The sequence below is a fragment of the Oncorhynchus kisutch genome, linkage group LG3 (genome assembly GCF_002021735.2).
Source record: "Oncorhynchus kisutch isolate 150728-3 linkage group LG3, Okis_V2, whole genome shotgun sequence".
Classification (NCBI taxonomy): domain Eukaryota; kingdom Metazoa; phylum Chordata; class Actinopteri; order Salmoniformes; family Salmonidae; genus Oncorhynchus; species Oncorhynchus kisutch.
The window spans coordinates 30,803,658-30,830,956 of NC_034176.2; the positions used below are offsets into that span (position 1 = coordinate 30,803,658).

The 27,299-nt window shown below is 41.2% G+C and overlaps 2 protein-coding genes across 8 annotated transcripts; one reads left to right on the forward strand and one right to left on the reverse strand.

Moving 5' to 3' along the window:
• Nucleotides 1–584: 584 nt before the first annotated feature.
• tcn2 (transcobalamin II) lies at nucleotides 585–19,721 on the reverse strand. The gene is made up of 10 exons (XM_020472522.2): nucleotides 19,610–19,721; nucleotides 19,287–19,354; nucleotides 4,438–4,630; nucleotides 4,019–4,188; nucleotides 3,732–3,884; nucleotides 3,409–3,578; nucleotides 1,840–2,014; nucleotides 1,552–1,732; nucleotides 1,218–1,336; nucleotides 585–1,029 (listed from the first exon to the last, which is right to left on the reverse strand). Exons 2-10 carry the CDS (start codon nucleotides 19,342–19,344, stop codon nucleotides 968–970), a joined length of 1,281 nt encoding a protein of 426 aa, XP_020328111.1. The 5' UTR covers nucleotides 19,345–19,354; nucleotides 19,610–19,721; the 3' UTR covers nucleotides 585–967.
• Nucleotides 18,599–26,004, forward strand: LOC109880316 (coiled-coil domain-containing protein 117-like). 7 transcript variants are annotated; one of them, XM_020472533.2, is made up of 6 exons: nucleotides 18,599–18,727; nucleotides 20,682–20,830; nucleotides 20,959–21,009; nucleotides 21,124–21,399; nucleotides 21,596–21,736; nucleotides 22,760–26,004. In XM_020472533.2, exons 1-6 carry the CDS (start codon nucleotides 18,713–18,715, stop codon nucleotides 22,998–23,000), a joined length of 873 nt encoding a protein of 290 aa, XP_020328122.1. In that variant the 5' UTR covers nucleotides 18,599–18,712; the 3' UTR covers nucleotides 23,001–26,004. The 7 variants fall into 7 exon arrangements, with proteins under 7 accessions (XP_020328122.1, XP_031659929.1, XP_020328138.1 ...); XM_031804069.1 differs by having other exon boundaries at nucleotides 18,663–18,727; nucleotides 20,589–20,830; XM_020472549.2 differs by lacking the exon at nucleotides 18,599–18,727 and adding an exon at nucleotides 19,731–19,904.
• Nucleotides 26,005–27,299: the final 1,295 nt, after the last annotated feature.

The following is a 27,299-nucleotide window of genomic DNA, read 5'->3' on the forward strand; positions in this document are numbered from 1 at the left end:
TGTAGACTAACAGTGAAATGCTTAGTTACGGGCCTTTCCCAACAACACAGATTAAAAAAAATGTTTTAACAATAACTTGAAAAAATAAATACACAATGAGTAACGATGCCTTGGTTAACTTCCCTTCTAAAAATCTGATTTTAATCTTCATGCCTAACCTTAAAACCACATCTTTGTTTTGAGTAATTTTTACAATAAAGCCTATTTTTACGTGGTGTCTGTGGTAACTAGTGATGTCTTGGACAGGCAGACCATACTGGTCGTTGGGCAGACAGTTCTTATTATACCTCATTCAGGCAGACACCTCATTTCCACTTGTCAAAACGCTTGTACAGCTTGTACAGCTTGTACATAGCTCCTGCCACCTGCTGTTGACACCTAATCCTGGATTACAAGCTATGTGTGAAAATCAGGGGTGATGTGAGGTAATTTGACTTTAATTTCATTCTCACCTCCACTTTATCAGAATTATTTACTAATTCAAATGACTGGAGAGTAGGCTTAGCCTAGTTCTTTTTGGAAACAATGGCCACCCAAACTCCTAATACTATACTGCTAAAATGAAGAAATAAAGCAGACAAATATAGCCAAAGGTTTATCTTGTTTATTCAAATGCAAAATGTTTAAACCATACATTAAAACAAACAAAAAAAGTATGACATGTTAAGTATAAAAAGGCAATTATATTCTCTATAAATGTTCATTCATAATGTGTTTTTAATCCATAGAGGTAAAAGTAAAGAAAGTAATGAGTCTCTGCTAAAATTAACTATTCATATTCACTGGGGAAATGAATCAAGTCCATAAAAGTTGTTGCAAACCTTTGAGCTAAGATCTCTACAATTTTTTTACCCCAAAATATCCTAGTACATGACACTACAAATCACATTATTGAGCTGGATTGCTTTCACATCAGATAACTTGACATGACACCTTTTCAATCACTGTGCTTCAAACATCTTGATTCTCAGTAGCTGGTGTTTTCGATGGTGATCTGTTGAGCCGTCTCAATCTTGAAGTCTTTGATACCTAATGAGAGAAACCAAATCATTGTTTGATTTCCTTCCTACTGTGACTAAATATCAATGTTTGGATGAATGCAATTAAGACATTAATTGTATTGTTGAGCAATAACTAGTAACGACATAGGAAAGTTGTGTATTTTGCATGTACATTTGTGTATGTGTTTCCTATGCCATATAACCCTCTGTTCTCACCCTGGCTGAGAGTGTTGCCGTCTGACGAGAGGCGCCAGTATCTACGGTCGGTCTGTCGAGCCCGTTCCCCATTCACCACGCTCAGGAAGGGTCCCCACAGGCTGGGCTCCTTCTCAAACCTGCAGTGTAGGCAGAGGACAGAGCAAGGAGGAGAGTTCATCATGTTAAACTTGTGACATGACACTAAGCTATTCACCCCTACACTGCGAAGTTCTACAACATTTTCTGAGTTGTAGCAATGTAAATAAGACAAATTAGCTCTCCAAAAAGTATAAATTTGGAACTTGATTAACATTTCAACCAAAATAACTATAAAAGCGCCCCATTAACTCACGTGAAGCCAATGTTCTTCTTTTGAAGGAGTTCAAGGGCATAAACCAACGAGGTGCCCGTTGGCACATCAACAGAATAGACATCAGGAGCCCCATGTGATTTGACCACCTCCAACTTCAGGGCTACTTTGGTATTGCTCTGTAACACCCTCACTGGCTTCCTGGTCTCCAGGACCAGGCTGTCTGTAGAGGAAAACCCAACCAAGCAGAGGCAGTAAGTAAGAGTGAGGAGGATCACACCTCAAAAACAGATTAACCACTGTTGGGTTTGATGATAACGCAGCACTTGCCATCCTCATTGCGGCACTGCTTGCCCTTGACTTGCAGATAGGTCTTTTGCTGGAGGGCAGGCAGAGTTTGGGACATGGCCATGGGGTTGAGATATGTTCCCTTCCTCACATCTGACCTCATGGCCTCCATTGAGGTAGAACACTCCTGCACCTGGCTGCCCATAGCCAGCAGGGCCTGGGACACAGGGACACACCATGTTATTCCCATGGGAAATGCTTATATTGCTCCAATCAGAAATGTATGTAAACGCTGCACAGGTTAATATACAGAGCCTTAGAAAAGTATTCAGATCCCTTGACTTTTTCCAAATTGAGTTACGTTAGTCTTATTCTAAAATTGATTAAATAAAAAATCCTCAGGAATCTACACACAATACCCCATAATGACAAAGCAAAAAAACAAGTTTAGAAATTTTAGCAAATTAAAACAGGTACCTTATTTACATTAGTATTCAGACCCTTTGCTATGAGACTCAAAATTGAGCTCAGGTGCATCCTGTTTCCGCAACTTCATTCGAGTCCACCAAGACTCTTCCTAGAGCTGGCCGCCCGACCAAATTGAGCAATTGGGGGAAAAGGGCCTTGGTCAGGGAGGTGACCAAGAACCCGATGGTCACTGACAGAGTTCTAGAGTTCCTCTGTGGAGATGGGAGAACCTTCCAGAAGGACAACCATATCTCCACCAATCAGGTCTTTATGGTAGAGTGGCCAGGCAGAAGCCTCTCCTCAGTAAAAGGCAGGACAGCCCACTTGGAGATTGCCAAAAGGCACCTAAAGACTCAGACCATGAGAAACAAGATTCTCTGTTCTGATGAAACCAAGATTGAACTCTTTGGCCTGAATGCCAATCATCACATCTGGAAGAAACCTGGCACCATCCCTACGGTGAAGCATGGTGGTGGCAGCATCATTCTGTGGGAACGTTTTTCAGTGGCAGGGACTGGGAAAATAGTCAGGATCAAGGCAAAGATGAACAGAGCAAAGTACAGAGAGATCCTTGAGGAAAACCTGCTCCAGAGCCCCCAGGACCTCAGACTGGGGCAAAGGTTCACCTTCCAACAGGACAACGACCCTAAGCCCACAGCCAAGACAACGCAGGAGTGTCTTCAATGCAAATCTCTGAATGTCCCTTGAGTGGCCCAGCCAGAGCCTGGACTTAACCTGATCGAACATCTCTGGAGAGACCTGAAAATAGCTGTGCAACAACGCTCCCCATCCAACCTGACAGAGCTTGAAAGGATCTGCAGAGAAAAATGAGTGAAACTCCAAATACAACTCCAAGCTTGTAGCGTCATACCCTAGAAGGTGCTTCAACAAAGTATTAAGTAAAGGGTCTGAATACTTATGTAAATGTGATCTTTTTTTGTTATTATAAATTAGCAAAAATGTCTTAACCTGGTTTTGCTTTGTCTTTATAGGGTATTGTATGTAGATTCATGAGGGGGGAAAAAATGATTTAATACATTTTAGAATAAGGCTGTAATGTAACAAAATGTGAAATCTCAAGGGGTCTGAATACTTTCCAAAGGCACTGTAGGCCTAGAGGGGGGGGGGTGACCCAGTCCTTACCTGCACTGCCAGGCCTGTGCTGAACTCATTGCCCATGTGACCATCAGCCCGCCGGGAGTCCAGTAGCTTCTGCTTGATGACGCCCAGGGCCTTGTCAAGAGCCGCATCCTGCACCTGAGTGTCAGACTCCTTCAGGCACTGTAGGGCCATTCCAGCCATGGCAAACGTGTCTAAAGCAAGACAGAGGGGATGAAGCAAGGGTTTAGCATGAAATCACCTATAGAGAATATGGTTGGAGGGAGCCAGTGAGGAAATACATTTTAACTATAGGAAAGCAGAATCAGAGTTTGGAGATGCTCCTGGTTTTCCTTGGTCACACTTACCGATGCAATCGGAGTCTCCATGTTTGATATGTCCATGGTCTACAGCCCCGATGAGCTTCTTGCTGACGTGAGAGTTGACTCTAACTCCACTCACACACAGTGCCAGCACACCTAGAGAGTACTGGTAGTAATTTGTCAGAGGACGGTGACTGACTGCAGGAGAGAAAGACAAACACAAATACATATCAGATAAAATAATTCAATAGTAACAGCGACTGAGAACAAATAAAGTATATAGAGCATTAAGAAAGATGGTAAGGGTCAGGCGGAGGAATGAGGAGGCTTACAGGTGATGTGCTCTTTCTCCAGTGCCATCTGTCGCTTGAGATGAGTCAGCAGGGTCTCGCTCCTCTGGTTGACGGTGAAGGTCAGGGTGTTAAGATCATAGCAGGAGGCCTTCAGGGCCAGAGTGTAAAGGGCCAGGAGACCCACCACTGGCTGGCTATTAGCCAGAGAGCTGAGAGCAGAGGATATAGGGTAAGGGGGAGATACAGGAGAGTTGTGATGGGTAAAGAAATGTCAATATAATCTCAAACGTATCAATTGTAAATACAGAACCAGAAACTGGATACAAATGCACTGCAGGTAGTTTTGAAGCCATTGACTACATAAAAGGACATTTGCACAACTAGGTCATTATCAAGCATGAAATACAATGACATCTAGAAATGTGCAATAAAAGGGATTTATAAATATGACCTTTTACCTCTCAATGTCATTGTGTAAATCTGTTTTGAGTGCATTCAGGTGATCACTCTCCTTGCCAAGGTTGTGGTGAGTGGACAGACGCAGGGACAGGTGCACACTCGGATTAGGGGATGTTTCCTGGTCCTCCAGAGAACGCAGCAGCTTCTTATTGAGTGAGAGGAGCAGCTCACTATGTTCCGATCCTACAGGATCTGGACACATAATATGGGTTGAAGCAACAACAGTAGTACATTATAACAAAAGTACAAGATGAATAACTTGCACAAGGATAACTTCCAATGTTACCAAAGATATGTTCAGAGATGTGACTAATAAACCTACAGTAAGATTACAAAAGCCCAGCTGTGTGCTAACTGAGATGATATAAATATAGTATCCTCAGACTCTAAACTAGGTCAAAGCATTGCACAACCAGTGTTTCCTGTGCTGGATCAGCAATCATATGAAAAAGCAAAGACATCAGCAATGTAGTAACCACATTAATTTTCACAAGGCAGCCAATGTGTCCTTAAGCATGACTTCTCCAATCAGTGTTTCCTGTGTTTCAACAATCATACACTAAGAAAAGCAAAGACATCAGCAACTTAATAACCAAATGAATTTCACAAGGCGGACAATTTGGGTCGTTAAGCATGACTTCTCCCAATGTCACCTTGATGTAACTGACTCATACTAGGACAAAGTACAGGCTTCTCATCGTCAGTCTACCCTGGTCACTGTGATCCTAGTGCCAGTGGGGTTTCCCAGGAGCTAACAATAGTATGGTGGTAGACTGATGTACTGGTAAGAATGCCTTAGCAACATGAAATCAGTTATGTGCATCAAATTACAGAACTTTAACAGATCAGAGGTGGCACAATAGATTTGTTCAACAAGAGGGGCTGTGCATAATCTATTCAGACACATCAAACAATTCATTGCAAAATCATTGAAAAGTCCTGCAGTGGATGAAGTGGATCAACGTTTACCAACTCTTAGCTCCGACATTCCTATGCTGTGGACAACAGTCAAGTACATTTACAGTCTGTCGCGACTGTTGAATGAAATTCCATTTGAATTTACCCTGCCGATTGTCCGTGGGGTTGCTTCTTCTAATAGGACAAAAGGATATCCAAGTAATATCCAAGTAATATCCAAACATATTAATAAACAGACTTTCCAAACATGGGCCTGCTGCAGGTGCCTGGCATAATATAACTTCCACTCTGCTTCACATCATTTTACTACATGTAAAAATGAATAGAATTTACATTTTATAAAATGTTTAAAATGGCTAAATAATTTAACAGTATACCAGGAGTAATTGCTACTGTGATTCCTGAAATTATACTTTTGTTACATTGTTTGCTAGTTCAGCTGGTTAGCTCAGTCTTATTTACCACCAAACGTTGCTAACGCTAGCTAGCTAGCAAACCACTTAATATAAACTTGTTTTCTCAATGTATGAATACTAGTTAAGTTAGAAATGTTATGAATACAACTCCCATTTGCTGTCAACATCAGGATATGATTTGAGAGCACTAGTTAGCGCCAAAAGTGGTTATAGCTTTGACTGGATGCTGACAGTGAGTTCAGTGGCCAGCTACAGTGCCTTGCGAAAGTATTCGGCCCCCTTGAACTTTGCGACCTTTTGCCACATTTCAGGCTTCAAACATAAAGATATAAAACTGTATTTTTTTGTGAAGAATCAACAACAAGTGGGACACAATCATGAAGTGGAATGACATTTATTGGATATTTCAAACTTTTTTAACAAATCAAAAATGGAAAAATTGGGCGTGCAAAATTATTCAGCCCCTTTACTTTCAGTGCAGCAAACTCTCTCCAGAAGTTCAGTGAGGATCTCTGAATGATCCAATGTTGACCTAAATGACTAATGATGATAAATACAATCCACCTGTGTGTAATCAAGTCTCCGTATAAATGCACCTGCACTGTGATAGTCTCAGAGGTCCGTTAAAAGCGCAGAGAGCATCATGAAGAACAAGGAACACACCAGGCCAGGTCCGAGATACTGTTGTGAAGAAGTTTAAAGCCGGATTTGGATACAAAAAGATTTCCCAAGCTTTAAACATCCCAAGGAGCACTGTGCAAGCGATAATATTGAAATGGAAGGAGTATCAGACCACTGCAAATCTACCAAGACCTGGCCGTCCCTCTAAACTTTCAGCTCATACAAGGAGAAGACTGATCAGAGATGCAGCCAAGAGGCCCATGATCACTCTGGATGAACTGCAGAGATCTGCAGCTGAGGTGGAGACTCTGTCCATAGGACAACAATCAGTCGTATATTGCACAAATCTGGCCTTTATGGAAGAGTGGCAAGAAGGAAGCCATTTCTTAAAGATATCCATAAAAAGTGTTGTTTAAAGTTTGCCACAAGCCACCTGGGAGACACACCAAACATGTGGAAGAAGGTGCTCTGGTCAGATGAAACCAAAATTGAACTTTTTGGCAACAATGCAAAACGTTATGTTTGGCGTAAAAGCAACACAGCTCATCACCCTGAACACACCATCCACACTGTCAAACATGGTGGTGGCAGCATCATGGTTTGGGCCTGCTTTTCTTCAGCAGGGACAGGGAAGATGGTTAAAATTGATGGGAAGATGGATGGAGCCAAATACAGGACCATTCTGGAAGAAAACCTGATGGAGTCTGCAAAAGACCTGAGACTGGGACGGAGATTTGTCTTCCAACAAGACAATGATCCAAAACATAAAGCAAAATCTACAATGGAATGGTTCAAAAATAAACATATCCAGGTGTTAGAATGGCAAAGTCAAAGTCCAGACCTGAATCCAATCGAGAATCTGTGGAAAGAACTGAAAACTGCTGTTCACAAATGCTCTCCATCCAACCTCACTGAGCTCGAGCTGTTTTGCAAGGAGGAATGGGAAAAATTTCAGTCTCTCGATGTGCAAAACTGATAGAGACATACCCCAAGCGACTTACAGCTGTAATCGCAGCAAAAGGTGGTGCTACAAAGTATTAACTTAAGGGGGCTGAATAATTTTGCACGCCCAATTTTTCAGTTTAGGATTTGTTAAAAAAGTTTGAAATATCCAAAAAATGTCGTTCCACTTCATGATTGTGTCCCACTTGTTGTTGATTCTTCACAAAAAAATACAGTTTTATATCTTTATGTTTGAAGCCTGAAATGTGGCAAAAGGTCACAAAGTTCAACGGGGCCGAATACTTTCGCAAGGCACTGTACACTACTAACAATTTTACCAGGTTACCGTGAAGCAATTGTAATGACAGTCTACCACAACATACCCAAGAGCTTCCTGATTAGCAAGGGGTAGTCAGGGTTTCATTTCATTGTGTATTAGAAAGACAGTTTGAGATAATTGAGAGGGGATTTCACCAGTGGTTGAATGCGGAATTGGGCTAGTCCGAGGTTGCAACAGTAACCAGAGAAGGGGGCGGGGCTTAGCGAAGGGTCATATTTATTCAACATTAGTGACACAGAGGGAGTGACGCTAGCTATGGATTTTTGCATGATGTCCAAGAGTATCGTTTAGCAAGATGGCGCCGACAAAGATGGTCACCTAACGTCCTTAGGAAACTACGCAGTAATGTTTTTTTAAATGTATTATATCTTATATTAGCCCAGAAAAGTGTTATGGTGTGTGATACTTACACACACCTGGGAAGAACTATTTGATATAAGAGCGACGTCAACTTACCAACATTATGACCAGGAATACGACTTTCCCAAAACTGATCCTTTGTTTGGACCTCCACCCTGGACATTGGATCTAATCCCAGAGGCCGACCCAAAACGACGTTGTTGTCGCCGCGGCAGGGTAGCCTAGTGGTTAGAGCGTTGGACTAGTAACCGAAAGGTTTCATGTTCAAATCCCCGAGCTGACAAGGTACAAATCTGTCATTCTGCCCCTGAACAGGCAGTTAACCCACTGTTCCTAGGCAGTCATTGAAAATAAGAATTTGTTCTTAACTGACTTGCCTAGTTAAATAAAGGTAAAATTTAATTTTTTTAAAAAAAAGACGGAGCGGCCTCCTGGTCAGACTTAGAAGGCGAGCCCACCATCCACTGCTTCCGAGCATGTTACTTGCCAATGTCCAGTCTCTAAACAACAAGGTGGACGAAATTAGGGCACGAGTTGCCTTCCAGAAAAACAGAGATTGTAACATTCTCTGTTTCACGGAAACATGGCTCACTCGGGATATGTTGTCAGAGTCGGTACAGCCACCGGGTTTCTTCATGGGTCGCGCCGGCAAAAACAAATATCTCTCTGGTAAGAAGAAGGGCGGGTGCGTATGCCTCATGATTAACGACTCATGGTGTAATCATAACAACATACAGGAACAAGTCTTTTTGTTCACCGGACCTAGAATTCCTTACAATCAAATGCCGACCGCATTATCTGTCTTCGATTATAGTCACAACCGTGTATTTCCCCCGCCCAAGCAGTTACCTAGACGGCCCTGAAAGAACTCCACTGGACTCTATGTAAACTGGAAACCATATATCCTGAGGCTGCATTTTTTGTAGCCTCAGGATATATTAACAAAGCTAATTTGAGAATAAGGCTACCTAAATTCTGCCAGCACATTGACTTTTGTACCCGCTCAAGCAAAACACTGGACCACTGCTACTCTAACTTCTGCGATGCATACAAGGCCCTCCCCCACCCTCCCTTCGGCAAATCTGACCATGACTCCATCTTTTTGCTCCCCTCCTATAGGCAGAACAGGAAGGAAGCGCACGTGCTTAGGTATATGCAACGCTGGTGTGACCAATCGGATTCCACGCTTCAAGATTTCTTTGTTCACGTGGACTGGAATATGTTCCGGGTAGCCTCAGACAATAACATTCACAATAACATCCAGATGATGCAATCATCATCACACTGCCCTATCCCATCTGGACAAGAGGAATACCTATGTAAGAAGGCTGTTCATTGACTACAGCTCAGCATTCAACACCATAGCACCCTAGAAACCCATCATTAAGCTTGAGACCATGGGTCTTGACCCCACCCTATGCAACTGGGTCCTGGACTTTGACTGGCTGCCCCCAGGTGGTGAAGGTAGGATACAACATCTCCACCCCACTGATCCTCAATACTGGGGCCCCACAAGGGTGCATTCTCAGCCCTCTCCTGTACTCCCAGTTCACCCATGACTGCGTGGCCATACACGCCTCCAACTCAATCATCAAGTTTGCAGACGACACTACAGTGGTAGACTTGATTACCAACAACGACGAAACAGCCTACAGGGAGGATGTGAGGGCCCTCGGAGTGTGGTGCCAGTAAAATAACCTCTCACTCAATGTCAACAAAACAAAGGAGATGAGCAGAGGGAGCACCCCCTCATCCACATCAACAGGACAGTAGTGGAGAAGGTGGAAAGTTTTAAGTTCCTCAGCATACATGTCACAGACAAACAAATGGTCCACCCACACAACATGGTTAAGAAGGTGCAACAGCGCCAATTTGGCTTGTCACCTAAAACCCTCACAAACTTTTACAGATGCACAATCGAGAGCATCCTGTCGGGCTGTATCACCGCCTGGTAAGGGAACTGCACCGCCCTCAATCACAAGGCTCTCCAGAGGGTAGCGTGGTCTGCACAACACATCACCGGGGGCAAACTACCTGCCCTCCAGGACACCTACAGCACCCGATGTCACAGGAAGGCCAAAAATATAATCAAAGGACAACAACCACCCGAGCCGCTGCCTGTTCACCCCGCTATCATCCAGGAGGCAAAGTCAGTACAGGTGCATCAAAGCTGTGCCCGAGAGACTGACAAACAGCTTCTATCTGAAGGCCATCAGACTGTTAAATAGCCATCACTAACAGAGAGGCTGCTGCCAACAGACTCAAATCACTGGCCACTTTAATAAATTGATTTAACAAAAGGTATCACTAGTCTCTTTAAATAATATCACTTTAATAATGGATACATAACCTACATTACTCATTTCGTGTATATACTGTATTGTGTATATACAAGCATTTCGCTACACTCGCATTAACATCTGCTAACCATGTGTATGTGACAAAAAAAATTGGATTTTATACCATCTATTGCATTTTTGCCTATGCCGCACAGCCATCGCACATCCATATTTATATGTACAGTTGAAGTCAGAAGTTTGCATACACTTAAGTTGGAGTCATTAAAACTCCACAAATTTCTTGTTAACAAACTATAGTTTTGACAAGTTGGTTAGGACATCTACTTTATGCATGACACAAGTAATTCTTCTGACCCAATTCCAGTGGGTCAGAAGTTTACATACACTAAGTTGACTGTGCCTTTTAAACAGCTTGGAAAATTCCAGAAAATGATGTCATGGCTTTAGAAGCTTCTGATAGGCTAATTGACATAATTTGAGTCCATTGGAGGTGTATCTGTGGATGTATTTCAAGGCCTACCTTCAAACTCAGTGCCTCTTTGCTTGACATCATGGGAACATCAAAACAAATCAGCCAAGACCTCAGACAAAAAAATGGTAAACCTCCACAGGTCTGGTTCATCCTTGGGAGCAATTTCCAAACGCCTGAAGGTACCACGTTCACCTGTACAAACAATAGTATAAACACCACGGGACCACAAAGCCATCATACTGCTCAGGAAGGAGACGTGTTCTGTCTCCTAGAGATTAACGTACTTTGGTGCGAAAAGTACAAATGAATCCCAGAACGACAGCAAAGGACCTTGTGAAGATGCTGGAGGAAACAGGTACAAAAGTATCTATATCCACAGTAAAACGAGTCCTATATCGACATAACCTGAAAGGCCGCTCAGCAAGGTAGAAGCGACTGCTCCAAAACCTCAAAAAAGCCAGACTACGGTTTGCAACTGCACATGGGGACAAAGATTGTACTTTTTGGAGAAATGTCCTCTGGTCTGATGAAACTAAAATATAACTGTTTGGTCATAATGACCATCGTTGTGTTTGGAGGAAAAAGGGGGAGGCTTGCAAGCCAAAGAACACCATCCCAACCGTGAAGCACGGGGGTGGCAGCATCATGTTGTGGGGGTGCTTTGCTGCAGGAGGGACTGGTGCACTTCACAAAATAGATGGCATCATGAGGAGGAAAATTATGTGGATATATATATACACACATATATTTTTAGTTTTTTTGTTGTTGAATTTGACCCCTTTTTCTCCCCAATTTCGTGGTATCCAACTGTTAATAGCTACTATCTTGTCTCATCACTACAACTCCCGTACGGGCTCGGGAGAGACGAAGGTTGAAAGTCATGCGTCCTCCGATACACAACCCAACCAAGCCGCACTGCTTCTTAACACAGCGCGCATCCAACCCGGAAGCCAGCCGCACTAATGTGTCGGAGTCAACACCGTTCACTTGGCAACACTTGGCACGCTAACCAAGGTTGCCAGGTGCACAGTGTTTTTTCAATATTTTTATTGAATATTCTAAACATACAATATACTTGCAGTGAAGCCGCTCAAGAACGACATCATACTAGCCATCTTCTTGGGGAGAGGGACTGTGGGAGATGTCTCGAATGGTTGAGGGACAGCTATTGGGGAACTGTGGGGGGGGATCTTGGCGGTTTCGGGTTCACGTTTTTTGGCCTGGTGGTAGATTGGTCATCCACATTCAGAGCGACACACAGAAGCATCCAGGGTCAATGCCCTGCTCAAGGGCATGTTGACCGATCTACCACCAGGCCAAAAAACGTGAACCCGAAACCTCCAAGATCCCCCCCCCCCCCCCCCACAGTTCCCCAATAGCTGTCCCTCAACCATTCGAGACCCCTCCCATAGTCCCCCCCCCCCCCCCCCAAGAAGAAAAATAAAAAACACAATTGATTCCATTCCCCCAAGAACCCCCCAATGCACCAACAACCAAGAGAATGAACTAAAGAGAAAAAAGGAAAAGACAAAACAGCAAACACCAATGCAAAAAAATATATATATATAAAAAATGATGAATTTAAAACAAAGGATATCAAGGACAACTAAAATCATAACAGCAATGCCAACTGTATATGTGTGTGCATGTCTGGCACTATTACATGTATGTGTCTGTTCTTGTATGTGTTTATTTCAGAGTGTGTGTATATATACATGTGTACAAACACCTGCACGGCATCAGCCTCAGGAAAACCGGCAGTAGTTGTAAAAACTGCCACTTAGTGTCATTCAAATGTACTTTTTATTATGTTTTTTTTTTTCAATCTTTGACCATCTCCTACACAGCAACTCCACTCCCACTCGTCTCCAATTCCACATCCCAACCCTCAGCCCATCCCATCGATCTCTGCTGGCCACCCACCTCGGGTTTCTATGCAACACATATCTTTCAACTATGCTGTGATGTTTAACGTACAATTTCAGTCTATCTAATCGAATATAATCCACAGATTGCGAGTTGAAGATAAATACTCTGAGTAAAAGTATTAGTAATTGACTGGCCCGGTCTCTCCAGATCTCCTAACAGTACTATTTCTAGGGTCAATTTTGGATCAATGCTATGCATTTTCAGCCATTCCTGAACCTGAGACCAGAAACAGGCTACCGGAGGGCAATACCAAAATAAATGGTCTATTGATTCTGTATTCTCTCAACAAAATCTGCAGAGCTTCGATGATATTATGCCCCAAATAGTCAACATTTTGTTGGTGGCAAGAATTCTATATAATAATTTTAGCTGAAAAGCACAAGTCTTGAATCTTGCATTGTTTTATATATCAACTCATACACCCTGTACCACAGAATCAGTACATCAAAAATCTCTTCCCAACTATTTTTCAATCTGTATGGCACAGTTGTCAACATCCTGGTCCTCAAATGAAACTGGTATACTTTCCTATTTATGCTATTTTTATTCCGCCGCCAGTTTTGATCCTTTATATTGGGCAGACAGGCCAGTTCCCTACCTCCTCCCGCTGCCACCTGCCTCCTCCATTTTGGGGGTAATGCTGTAATCAATTGGTTGTACTCTTGGATTGAGCAGACCTTTCTGTACAATTCAGATAAATCCATGAAGGACATAACTCTACCATTCCAATTTCATTTAAGAACAAAATACCCTTTTCAAACATCTTTCCCATAAATACAGGTATTTTATCAACCAGCACATTTGAGTTCAGCCATAATATTTGTTCTATCTTTTCAGGGGGGTGAAATTTAAAAAAAAATTGTAGCCAGCTCTGCAATGCTTGTTTGAAAAAGAGATACGTTTTTCAATGTATCATTTTCAATTAATCGAAAATGAGACTGGGCAATCTGCAAAAAAGGCTATTTTTAAACAATGGATGAGCTTTTCTTAGTAATCTACTTGAGAACCATTTGGGGTTCAAATAAAACTTTTGAATGAGTGAAGCTTTTCGAGAGAGGTTTAGTGCTTTTATATTTAATCATCTCAACCCACCCAATTCATATTCATTAAATAGATAGGCACGTTTTATTTTGTCTGGTTTAGTGTCCCAGATAAAGCGAAATATTTGTTGCCCATATGATTTGAAAAACAAATCATCAGGAGTAGGCAGCGCCATAAGTGAGTAAACTGAGATATGACTAAGGAGTTAAATCAGGGCAATTTATAGACAGGTATTTACCTCTCCATGCTTGCAGGATCTTGTCTAAGTTTTCTATTGAATTTCATTGTGGAAAGCTTATTTCTATCTTTTGTGATATGAATACCGAGTATGTCTACTTCACCATCAGCCCATTTCTATCCTTCTTAATGGGTTTGAGCCAATCAGTTGTGTTGTGACAAGGTAGGGGTGGTATACAGAAGATGGTCTTTTACCAAATAGGGCTAAGTCCATATTATGGCAAGAACAGCTCAAATAAGCCAAGAGAAACAACAGTCCATCATTACTTTAAGACATGAAGGTCAGTCAATACGGAACATTTCAAGAACTTTGAAAGTTTCTTCAAGTGCAGTGGCAAAAACCATCAAGCGCTATGCTGAAACTGGCTCTCATGAGGATCACCACAGGAATGGAAGACTCAGAGTTACCTCTGCTGCAGAGGATAACTTCATTAGAGTTACCAGCCATTAGAGTTACCACCCAAATAAATGTTTCAGAGTTCAAGTAACAGACACATCTCAACATCAACTGTTCAGAGGAGATTGTGTGAATCAGGCCTTCATGGTCAAATTGCTCCAACCAGAAACCACTATTAAAAAGGACACCAATAAGAGGCTTGTTTGGGCCAAGAAACATAAGCAATGGACATTAGACCAGTGAAATTTGTCCAAATTTGAGATTTTTGGTTCCAACCGCAGTGTCTTTGTGAGACTCGGTGTGGGTGAACGGATGATCTCCACGTGTATTTCCCACCATAAAGCATGGAGGAGGTGTTATGCTGTGGGGGTGCTTTGCTGGTGACACTGTCTGTGATTTATTTAGAACAAAGCACACCATCTGGTTTAGGCTTAGTGGGACTATCATTTGTTTTTCACAGGACAATGACCCAACACACCTCCAGGCTGTATAACCAAGGAGAGTGATGGAGTGCTGCATCAGATGACCTGGCCTCTAAAATCCCCCGACTTGACCAAATTGAGATGATTTGGACCGCAGAGAAGGAAAAGCAGCCAACAAGTGCTCGGCACTTGTGGGAACTCCTTCAAGGCTGTTGGAAAAGCATTCCAGGTGAAGCTGGTTGAGAGAATGCAGAGTGTGCAAAGCTGTCATCAAGTCAAAGGGTGGCTATTTGAAGAAACTCATTTTGATTTGTTTAACACTTTTGGTTACTACATGATTCCATGTGTTATTTCATAGTTTGTCTTCACTATTATTCTACAATGTAGAAAATAGTACAAATAAAGAAACACTTGTATGTGTAGGTGTTCTAAAACTTTTAACCAGTAGTGCGTGTATATAAATAAATAGTGTGGCCGATGCTGCCCCTCAATCTCTGATTCTCCTCTGGGTGCAATATTAACTGCGCCTAGAGGCTAATTTAGTGTGCTTTAAAATCAAATTATTTAAAGCATAGCCTACGATGTGCATACCCAGAAGCACAGAGCAAAGTTATATTTCTAAGAGAGCTGCTGGTATGGTGTAAATGAAACTAGGCTGCTATACACAGAGCCCTGCTCTGCTCTGCTTTCGCTGATCAAAAACATTCAGTGCTGCTTAATCAATGGCTGTGCTATGTAGGGCTACAGTGGCAATTCAGGAGGAGAGTCAAAGGTTTCTTCCGTAAATCTTTTTTTATTTTTATTAGGCCTAGTAAAAATTGCACCTTTGCGCAGACTAGCCCTAGCTTATGTTCTGTTTAGTTTGAGAAGGAAAGTGCAAAGATGAGGAGGTCCGGAGGTCAACATTGATAGCTTGCTACTAGTATACTGAACAAAAATATAAAAAAAATGCAACAATTAACAATTTTACTGAGTTACAGTTCATGTAAGGAAATCAGTTAATTGAAATAAATTCAATAGGGCCTAATCTATGGATTTCACATGACTGGGCAGGGGCCCAGCCATGGGTGGGCCTGGGAGGGCTTATGCCCACCCACTAGAGAGTCAGGCCCATCCAAGAATACATTTTCCCACACAAAAGGGCTTTATTACAAACAAATACTACTCGGTTTCATCAGCTGTCCGGGTGGCTGGTCTCAGACAACCCCGCAGGTGAAGAAGCTGGATGTGGAGGTCCTGGGCTGGCGTGGTCTGCAGTTGTGGGGCCAGTTGGATATACTGCCAAATTCTCTAAATTGACGTTGGAGGTGGCTTATCGTAGATAAATTACCATTAAATTCTCTGGCAACAGCTCTGGTGTACATTCCTGCAGTCAGCAAGCCAATTGCACACTCCCTCAACTTCAGACATCTGTGACATTGTGTTGTGTGACAAAACTGCACATTTTAGAGTGACCTTTTATTGTACCGGCACAAGGTGCACCTGTGTAACGATCATGCTGTTTAATCAGTTTATTTATATTCCACACCTGTCAGATGGATGGATTATCTTGGCAAAGGAGAAATGCTCACTAACAGGGATGTAAACACATTTGTGCACAACATGAGAGAAATAAGCATGAGCTTATTTCTGTGCATATGGAAAATGTCTGGGATCTTTTGTGAAACATGAGACCAACACTTTACATTTATATTTTTGTTCAGTATATTATTTATTTTATTAAAGTCCATATGTTTCTTGCCCATAATATATTTATCATGCCCATAATATATTTATCAGAGTTAATGATTCGAGTAACTTATACTGTGGTCCTGAAGCGTCAAGCAGCACAAGCAATCAGAAATGGATTGCTCATGAAAGTAGGGGTAGTTCATTTAAACTGTCTTTATTTTAATTAAGCTTTACTAACAAGAGGGCTTTGTGTTGGAGCTTATTTATTCCTATTTAAGAAATAAGAGGTAGGCCTACCTGTTTGACAGATGTAAATTAGGCTATAGGCAGCTATATCCATAGATTTGTGTGTCAATTCCTCCACCCACCACGCACTCTTTAAATAGCCTACCTCCGTGTCAGTGAAGGGCTTTTAAGTTAAAACCAAGACTCGAATTGAGGGGGCATGAGAGGGTATGCCATCCTCTTTATTATTATTATTTTTAAAGCACATGCCTACCCCTTGTTAGCTTAAGATGTTGAATAAGATAAAATGATTCCAATTATATAAATTGATCTATAACAACGCTTTGGTCTGCGATGCTTTATAAAAACAAGCTGTAAAATACCCGGGAAAGACATGACTCCGATGGGTTGGGTTAAGCCACAAAAGAAGAATAGCCAGCAGTTAAAGCTGGCATTTTTCTGCGTCGGTAGGCCTACTCTTTCTAGGGTGGAAAGGTAGACGCAACTTTTGAAAGAACCATGCTCAGATTCCTAATTACGTCTCAGATTTAATTATTTGCAAACAGGGACAGTTTTATTGCAAACACACACTGATTTGGCATTGGAGAAATATAACACGAACACATGGGCCTCGCTCTGTCCATTCTTAGCCTGTAATTCCGGTCAATTGTATGATATTAAAATATTCCGCTAATATATACAATTACGTAGAATTGCGTGAAATGTTTTAAATATATTTTCTCGGACCTGTAAATACGATAGATGCATGCAATGCTTTTACTATAAAGGAGATATTTTCACCCACAACTATCTGACTACCAAAATTCCTGCGTTACCATGTAATGCTTACAGGACGAAAAACAGTTTCTAAAACTGCATGTCAAAGGATTTTGTACGGACAAGAAGTGAGGGGAAACGGTAGGCATGTTCTCATTATTATTATTTTGGGTATAGGGGAGGGTGTTGTTTTTTCCCCCCAAAGCGTTCAGAGAGGGTTTAGCTGAAGGGAGGGACATAATTTTCCTTTCAGAGGTTCGATTTTCTCCATGTACCCCTCATAAATAAAGTGTACTCCCTAACATACACTATTTAGTATATCAGATTTACGTACAGAATAATACGAAAGGCTTTGAGTCCACGTTGCAACGGAATATAGCTCAGACTACATCGATTCAATACTTGGGTGTTTGATGTACTTTAAAAAACAAACACCTACCTACCGGTTTGTCCTCTATAATTGCGTGCTGAAATACAATTTTTTCTTCAAATAAATGTTACTGAAATACCACCACCGACTGTTTTCTTGTTGAGATTTAACTGCCATATGCCAAAAAATAAACATTTTGTATTCACGCTGCCCTTGCCTTTGAATGAGGACTCAACTATTTTGCCAGTTCACCTTACCCATTTTGTGAAATGAGTCCTCTTGCATTCACATTGTTATGTTTAGAAAATAACCAATATCGGTTTCCAACATTCACTCAATGCACAAAGTGCAGGACAAGCTATTCAATCAGAATGTGTTATGGACAGCTAGATACACCTACTTACATTTTGGAAGCTAATAGATTGCATTTAATTAAAATATGGAGATAAAATAATTAATCAGAAGATACTATAAACATGTACATGTTTATAGTTAACAGAATAAATAGCAATACAATAACTGCAGAATAAATAATTCTGTAATTGAAAATTGTACACCCAAGGTATGCTACTGCCCCTTTAAAGCTAGAACATATTTTGTACCCAATGTTGTGATTCTGTCCAAATGTCTTCACACACTATTCAAACCCCATAATCAATAAACAGTTTATGAAGCTGTCTATAGATCACATATTGCAAACAAAAAAATTGAACTAAACTCTACATTTAGGCATTTCTGGGAGTCATTGACTATCGCTGATAAATATCCAAAAACCAGCACACATTTCTTCTCGTGAACCTGCAGGATATTCTCTCGTGGCACCAACGTGAGGATTTATGGCAAGAGAAACGGTAAGCAGTAGGCTAATGTGTGGTGCGTGAAATGACAAACGAACCTGCGGAGAGTTGCGTTCACATTGTCCTAAAAACGGAACAGGACCGAGGAATTCAAGCGAACCGAACTCAGCCCACATTTCGAGATGGTCTCAGTTCGGTTCGCTTAATTAAGTGGCTCTTTTGAAGTGTCAGTTCCTTTTGAGTGTTTGCACTGCACACACAAATGTCTGAAAGGGACCAAGTGTGAAAACACCATTAGAGCAACAATCGGTGTTTGTATTTGATTAACGTTTTATGAAAAAGTATGAGTTTCAACAAACAAAGGCATGCAACTACAGAGGACAAACATAGGTGGGCGTTTCATAAGTTATTTCTTTATATTGACCTTGAGCAAATCGATGTAATCTGAGCTACCACAAAGCCTGCATCGGCTCCACTGGTGAAGTTCATCAGAAACTTCCTTCACCATGGAGTAGAGTTTAGTCCGCTAGCGAAGACAGAGACTGCCAAGGAAAAGCAAATGTTCACCAATCAGGTGTTGTAATATTGTGTTCCTGGGATAAATTATAGTTACCACAGGGGTCGCTTGCAACCAGTGCCAACAGTCCACTCACAATGTACAGGGCATACATTTTGACCAACCTTCGAGAGGTAAATAAAATAAAAAAAGTTAATCAATAGATGTTCATGTACAGTAGCCAACTAGTGAAAATAAGTTTCCAACCTAACTTTCGCTGAGTAAACTCAACCCCGTCCATAAATCTCTATGAACAGAGTTGCGTTTACTCGGCTGTCCATCCCTACCCTAATTGTTGTTGTTGATAGACAATATATTAACTAATCCTAAAATGTCACACATTATTCATCTTCTTAATGATCCAAATTTATGTCACTTACCTGTAGAGCGACCTTGTTGTGAAGACAAGAGGAGACCGCTTTCAACTTGATTTTATGTCGACATTGCGTTCAAGATCGTGTCAAGTGACCTGTTGTCTCAGAAGCGCATGCTCAATCTTTTCTAGAACGTCGACGACTTTTTTTTTGCTCGATTAGATTCTTCATCAGCAGTTGCGCATTGTTTTGGTGGTTCTTAGCACCTCACTTCACTGCATTCATTCAATTTATTCTCAGAAAAGCTGAAAATGTGACAGCGAAAATAAAGAGGTAGATACACGCAGTTAAAGTTATACAGGTATGTTTGTTAGCTAAATACGTTCAAACGTTCGAAGTGCCAGCGTTCAAACTGCAACATGGGTTCACAAGCAACAACAATAACAGGCAGGGGGCGGGTACGCTTATTGCTAACTGGCTAGCTACCTAAGTTAGTTAGTTAGCTTGCTAGCCATACATACACACGTAGCCCAAGACAAATATATTGTAGAAGTGCACGACAAGCCATTATTTACTGATTATTAAGGGCTACCTTTATGTAATGTTAAAGACTGCATTTATTCCTTGCAATTTAAGTTTGATAGGCAGCTAGTCAGCTGAATCCGCTAGCTTGCTAACGTTGGTAGTCATTTTAGCAAGCTTGCTAACTAGCTACCAAATATTATACAGAACTAACCCTGTGGCTGTCTACGTTATGTAAACTAGTTAAATGTCAGGACCTGATAACTTTATAACTTTACCATAACGCTAGACTAGAAGAGTGACAATTTACAAGATTCTGCGTTAGTAGCTACCTGAGTTGACATTAGCTACAGTACAGTAACTAACTGTAATATTTGTTATGATGGATTGGTGACCAAAATAACAGCTATGCCTGCTGTACAAAAACATCTTACATAGCTATATCCAACTGTTCATTACTGACAGCTACACACGTGCCTGTAAAATTGTTAATTTCTATAATAATCTATTTCTGTTTTCTAAGTTGGCCTTCTAGAACTCAATTTATCGTCCATGTTTATGTCTGCTCATCTACCATTGAGGCTTTTGTTCAACCCTTCCACCTCAAATAAACCAGGAGCATCATCCCTGCCCCATGAGCAGCGAGCTGGGCTTTTTGCCTGCCATGTACTCATTCCCTGGCTTAATCAATGTCCCTGAAATGGGGATCAATATTGGCCCTGCAAATACCCGTCAACACCTGCCAGGAGTGTCGCCCCCAAGCACGTGAGTAGAGTCTACTGATGGGAGCGCTGCACAATAAACACAGATGTAACAACCATGTGCTTTGCAGGAGATTTGCAAGACTCAGACTTGCTAGCATGTTGTCATTGCATTTATTGTTATTTCTTCAGGAGTTGGGAGAGAAGATGCCTGAGAAAGCACAGGAGGAGAACAGATGATGAGTGAGTTAAGAATAGGAAAAATCTATAAAATGAACAGCAGTGTTTATTCTGCAGCACATGTTAGTTTCAAAGGACAAATTATTTACTCAAAATCAATATGTGTTTGTTCTCCAGAGGATGCAGTGCCAAAAAGAGGAGGCTGATGGGAGATGCAGGATGCGATCCTTTGGATGACCTCAGCCATAATGTGTGTCAGATCTGGCCACCAGGCAACAATGTCCCCCCTCTACCTGAATCAGCCAGCCAAGCACCTCCCAAGCACTGCCTGGGGACTCAGAACCTGGGGCTGCCCATATCCAGGTCTCCCTCCCGTCTGGTCCGTCCAGAAGCAGAAGGCTCCTGCATCGAGGTGGAGTCTGCTCATAGAAGACTGCAGGAGATTGAGGAAAGGTTAGCTATGAGAGACCTTATGAGGGCAATGTGGGAGATTCCAGTTTCTGTTACTGTCCATAACTCATCATAATTGCAATGTGCATTGGTACTGACTAACTTGTATTAGCATTACCACCATTTGTTTTGTCTTCACCATGCACTACACACTCTGCATACACACTGTCATACAGTGAAGTTAATATTTTTCTGTCAGGATCAGTCTGGAGGATGATGATGATGACCTGGATGTGGAGCCAGCACCCAGGCGGCCAGTGCTGGTGATGTCTGACAGTCTGAGGGAGGGGCTTCAGCGTGGCATCAGTGACATTCTCCCCCACACTGTGGCCCAGTCTGTGTAAGTACTCCTCTCCTTCTCATCCCGCACCTCAGAGGAACATTTAACTCAAGTACCTACCTACCTGCAAGGTTTGATGGTAATACATACCCACCTTAAGGAAGGGGGTTATTCTTTTCTATAGGCTATTACAACAGTTAAATATGCAATTTAGGCCCTTGAAAATAACAATTAAGTGTTTGAAAAAGTCCTCAAGTCCTTTTAATTTGACTTGCCATTGTCTGTATGAACCATGTATAGGCTATTTGCTCAGCCTGTAAATTAAAGATAAAATCACCAGCTATTGAAATTATGCACGTATCATTCGCTTTCCTGTCTGTTCTTGACCTGGGACAGTATTTTTCTCATCCATGCCAGTAGCTTTCAGTTGGCACTGACAAATCATAATTATTTGCATCAATCCAGTGGCCTTTTGCTTTGAAAACTCCATCACAAGTGTGCTACAGAAACACCACTAGCAAACACAACTGTCTGGCTGATGTGAACCTGACTTTAACAAAACATCCCGTTTTGTTGTTTTTCTATTTAAAAAAATGAAATCACAGTCCTTCTCCCCACTTTCTTTTTTTGTTGCTATGGTATCGTTTTGGTATCAAGTATTGTTTTTTCCAATTCTGCTCTCGAGGATTTCGCAGAAAAGAACACGTGGCACTTTAAAATCTGCAGTAAATATACTGATCACATTGTTACAATAATCTATTTTCTTTGCTGTTACACTAAATATATCCAAATCAATGTAAGCCCTCAAGGGTATGGTCATTTAAAAGATGGCTAGTCATTATTAGCCTGGTTCTGTATGGAATGCAGGCACATAATAATAAAAAAAAATTGGTGTGAACAAATCATGTGCTGTTACCACCAACTGAAAAAGTTGATAGCATCAGTGGGAAAAGTTAGCGTAGAACCTTAACCCGTCTGTCATGGTAGCCAGTAGTGAATAAACGTTAGAATTTAGGGAGGTGTCCACTATTTGTTTATCCTTTTTATCCCGTTGTCTCACCTGTTTCTCTCCTGTTCCCGTAGGAGCCACTCCTGTATGGAGCTGGTAGTATGGCGCCTCCCAGAGGATGCGCTGTCTCGAAAGCTGAAAGACTCCCTGCAGAGGAAGCAGCAGACTACCAGCAGGCAGCCGCTGACCCCCAGTGCCCCTACCACTCAGATGCCCCTCACCCCCACAAGCCCCTCAGGGGAGACGTACTCCCCTCTGTACTGCAGCCCAGGGGCCGGGGCCCACAGCTCTGGAGAGGAGGACATGGAGCTGTAGGGCTTTTGAGACCCAGCATCAGGAATGCCCAGAGTAGCTACAGGTCTCAGCCTTGGTTCATTTGGTTGGACCCTCAGAGAAGCCAAGGAGAGACAGAAAAAACTGCATAGACAGATCCAAAACTTCACAGTGATATGAACGTCTGCTTTGGATCAAGACCAGGCTGTTGGCAGCATGGCACATGTATACCACTTGGCCAAAAGAGGGCAAGTACCCACTTTCTTTGTGTTACAGTCAGATAATACTGGATGTAAATAGCAACTGCCTCTAAAAAAACAACTTCTCATTTAGAAAACAGCCCTATGTGTCATCAATATGAGTCAGAAACATGTATTCTACTGTCAAAATTGACTACAAAGTGTAAATAAACTCAGTCTCATCAAAAATAGACTGGTCGTGACTGCATCACAACGTAAATGAATGTTGGGTTTGTTGTCGTTTTTTCTTCTTACCCAGAGTGGGAAGAACTCATGGATAGAATTTTTATGTCTGCGTGCAGTTTGGAGATGATGGAAGTTAGCATGTCGTTATCTTTTTTTTCTGGAAGTCTCCAGGTCAGAGTATGTGAGCGGAGCCTTCTCGCTCCAATAGCGCTCACTTCACGAGCTCAGGATATGCCTGGCCCAGCATGCATTTGTAGGCTACTTGTGTGCGGCTATATACCCTTGCTTTAGCTACTGTCATGGAGTTCACTAAATCATTTCATAAAGAAACTGATAAAACACACAGGTGCAAAATCAAGGTGACTTACAAAGATGAGGAGCAGGAAAGGGAGTGCAGTGATGTAGTGTCCTCAACTAAAGAATCATTGTGGAATCTGAAAAGACACGTATCCCAAAAGCATGATGGTGTACTTACTATGTGCACATGCTAACAGAAAGGAACGAGGTGGGTAGCTGGCAAAGTGTGTCATTGTAGAAAAGTATTTATAAACCAAAAATCTGATCTCTTAAATGTTTTAATTTTTTATTTATTTATCTATACAATAGGCCATCGTTGATTTTGGTCCAATAGGCCTGGCATATTCCCACTTTCAAGGAGCTTTCTGTTTTGACTGGGTTATTTTGCCTGAACCTTTAGGTCTACCTATATATAAAAAATAAAAAATACATCTCTGCCCAGCCTGGCAAGAGTGGCCAAAAGGGTGTTTAGCATCCCAGTGGCTGTGCAACCGCGGAGAGGATATTCTCCGCTGCTGGCCTGCTCTCCAGGCACTATCGCATGAGCCTGAAGCCACAAACTGGCCAATCTCTTGTTTCTAAAAATGAATCCAAAGGCACTGAGTCAAATAAGGCATTTTTCATTTAATTTGTATTTAATTCTAAAGTAAGTCACAGCCTATATGCACAAATTAATGGCTATAATAATGAAATACTGAGCGCTTTATGTCCCTACCAGCCTAGTGTTGCACTCGCAAATGCTTCACAATGTATTTCTTTGTAGGCTATAGCCTTGAAATAATACAAATAATATAGGAGTGCCAGAGCGACTGCACACCTCAGCTCACATATTCTGCTCCAGGTAGTACAGTAGCCAGCTCCTCACAACAGCAGGGAAATAGACCTTCTAACTACTCTAAAGTTGGGTGATGTTGGTCATTTTCAGTGCCTTCAGAAATTATTCACACCCCTTGACTTTTTACACATTTTATTGTGATATAGCCTGAATTGAAAATGGATTAAATTGAGATTTTGTATCACTGGCCTACACATAATACCCTACCTATCATGTCAAAGTGGAATTATATATATATATTTTTTAAACTTTTACAAATTATTTCAAAAATTCTAAGCTGAGTCAATAAGTATTCAACCGCTTGGTTATGGATAGCCTAAATAAATTCAAGAGTAAAATGTCACATAATAAGTTGCATGGACTCTGTGTAATCATAGTGTTTACATCATTTTTGAATGACTACGTAATTTCTGTACCCCACTCATAGAATTATCTGTAAGGTCCCTCAGTCGTGCAGTGAATTTCAAACAAAGATTCTAGTGAAGGGCACCTATTGGTAGATTGGTAAAAAATGAAAAAGCTGACATTGAATATCCCTTTGAGCATGGTGAAGTTATTCATTACACTTTGGATGGTGTATCAATACCAAAACGATACAGGGGTCCTTCCTAACTCAGGTTCTGGATAGGAAGGAAACCACTCAGGGATTTCACCATGAGGCCAATGGTGATTTTAAAACAGTTTAATGGCTGTGATAGGAGAAAACTGAGGATGGATCAACAGCATTGTAGTTACTCCACAATACTAACCTAAATGGCAGAGTTAAAGGAAGGAAGCCTGTACACAACACACATATTCCAAAATGTGCATCCTGTTTGCAATAAAGCACTAAAGTAAAACTGCAACAAAAAAAATGTGGCAAAGAAATGAACATTATATCCTGAATACAAAGTGTTATGTTTGGGGCAAATCCTCTTTAGGTTGTTCCTCTTACCACTCTTTTCAAGCATGGTGGTGGCTGCATCATGTTATGGGAATGCTTGTCATCGGCAATGACTAGGGATTTTCTTTAGGATAAAAGAAACGGAATAGAGCAAAGCAAAACATGTTTTCACTTTGTCATTATGGGGTATTGTGTGTAGATGGGTGAGGAACTGTTGAAGGATTTTTATCAATAATGACTAAATAATGTATACAATTGGTGAAGAGTTATAACTTACAGATTTATATGCTGTCTGTGGAAGAATATGTTGGTACATAGGCCAAGAGGAAGGGTCAACAGACAACTCGTGAATCCAGCAAACTAACAACAGGAAATATGTCTGGTCCCCAACCAGGGAGGGGAGAAACCGTTGGGCGTGCAGTAGATTGTGTAACATATGGTAACATAAGATAAGCAATGTGTATGTGTTGGAATGGAATTGAAAAGCAGCTTTGTCATTGTCTTAGAGGAGGAGGGACATTTATGATGAAATGCGAGGTATATAAACCAATGTACATGAAATGATGGGTAGAGCTCTCGGGAATAAACGCTATTGATTAATATTGAGACTGATCGTTGTCTATTTTCTGCAAATAAGAACCTTACAAATTCTTAGAAACGGACAAAGTGTTTTGATTTGTTATAATTGAATTGGTTAATGAACATATTGGAATTGAATTCCTCTAACAGGAACACAAATCAATTTACATTTCTGCTGTAACACAACAAAATGTGGAATGTCAAGAGTTATGAATACTTTCTGAAGGCACTGTATAGTCTTACAAAGCTATAAATGGTCATCAATATTTTACAAATGAATGAGGCTAGCATGAAAGTAGATAGAGCTTCATTGCCAAAATCCTGAACTATCCCTTAAATGAAATGTAGTTACTGATAATTAGAAACGATATTCTATCCATTTCCTCATTCTGTCCCTTTGTCGCACAAAGATGTATAGAGATAACGTTGTATCTGTCCCATTATGTCGTCTGAGTGTACGGGCAGCGCCACTGAGACAGATACAACGTTGTCATCTCTATGCGACAACGGGACAGAATGAGGAAGCGAACCTCGTTTCTTATGATTATCAGTCAAATTCATAAATTCATAAAAATATTGATTAAATGTTGTAAAGCTATAAATTATCAAACACCCAGCTTTGGAGTAGCTAGGTCTATTTCCCTGCATTTGAGAGCTGGCAACTGTACCTGCAGACTTACAGCAATTGTGCTAAGCTAACAATATGCTAACTTTAATGAACTACATACTGCATGCAGAGACTTAAAAATGGTATCCATGAGTTCATCTAACTCTGGGTAACTAGAAAAATGACCTAAATCGTCTACTATGATCCAGGAAAATATGTAATTGGAAAAATTATAGCAAGGACCACAAAGCCACAGTAATTTTATGAAGGCACCTTTTAAAGGGATCGTTTGTGATTTTGGTAATGAAGATCTTTATCTACTTCAGATTAACTCGTGGATACCATTTTTATGTCTGCGTCCAGTATGAAGGAAGTTAGAGGTAGTTTCACGAGCCAATGCTAACTAGCGTTAGCGCCAAGACTGGAAGTCTTTGGGATCAGCTAGCATGAAAGTAGATAAAGAGCTTCATTGCCAAAATCCTGAACTATCCCTTAAATTAAATGTCTATGTTGAAGCTTTAAGACCAGTGGCAACACACGTCAAGCATTTCTGATGTTTGGGAATTGTCTAGTACCTTATGTTCTAACTCTAATATAACAACTGTTTCATAGCAGACTGCTTAGGCTATTTGGAGAAGTCTCTGTTTTGTTGTAGTTACATTAAATGCAAGTAAATATGATCTGTGCTTAGCCAATGCATTGGTTTACAAAGGAC

Bases quoted from the DNA above. Each gene is read 5' to 3' on its own strand.
- LOC109880316 (XM_020472533.2), top strand. The intron at 21,400-21,595 runs GTTAGCTATGAG...TTTTTCTGTCAG, and splicing joins CTGCAGGAGATTGAGGAAAG to GATCAGTCTGGAGGATGATG. The intron at 21,737-22,759 runs GTAAGTACTCCT...CTGTTCCCGTAG, and splicing joins CACACTGTGGCCCAGTCTGT to GAGCCACTCCTGTATGGAGC.
- tcn2 (XM_020472522.2), bottom strand. From the start codon at position 19,344: ATGTATGCCCTGTACATTGTGAGTGGACTGTTGGCACTGGTTGCAAGC. The intron at 4,189-4,437 runs GTAAAAGGTCAT...CTCTGCTCTCAG, and splicing joins TTACACAATGACATTGAGAG to CTCTCTGGCTAATAGCCAGC. The intron at 1,030-1,217 runs GTGAGAACAGAG...TTCTCTCATTAG, and splicing joins CGGCAACACTCTCAGCCAGG to GTATCAAAGACTTCAAGATT.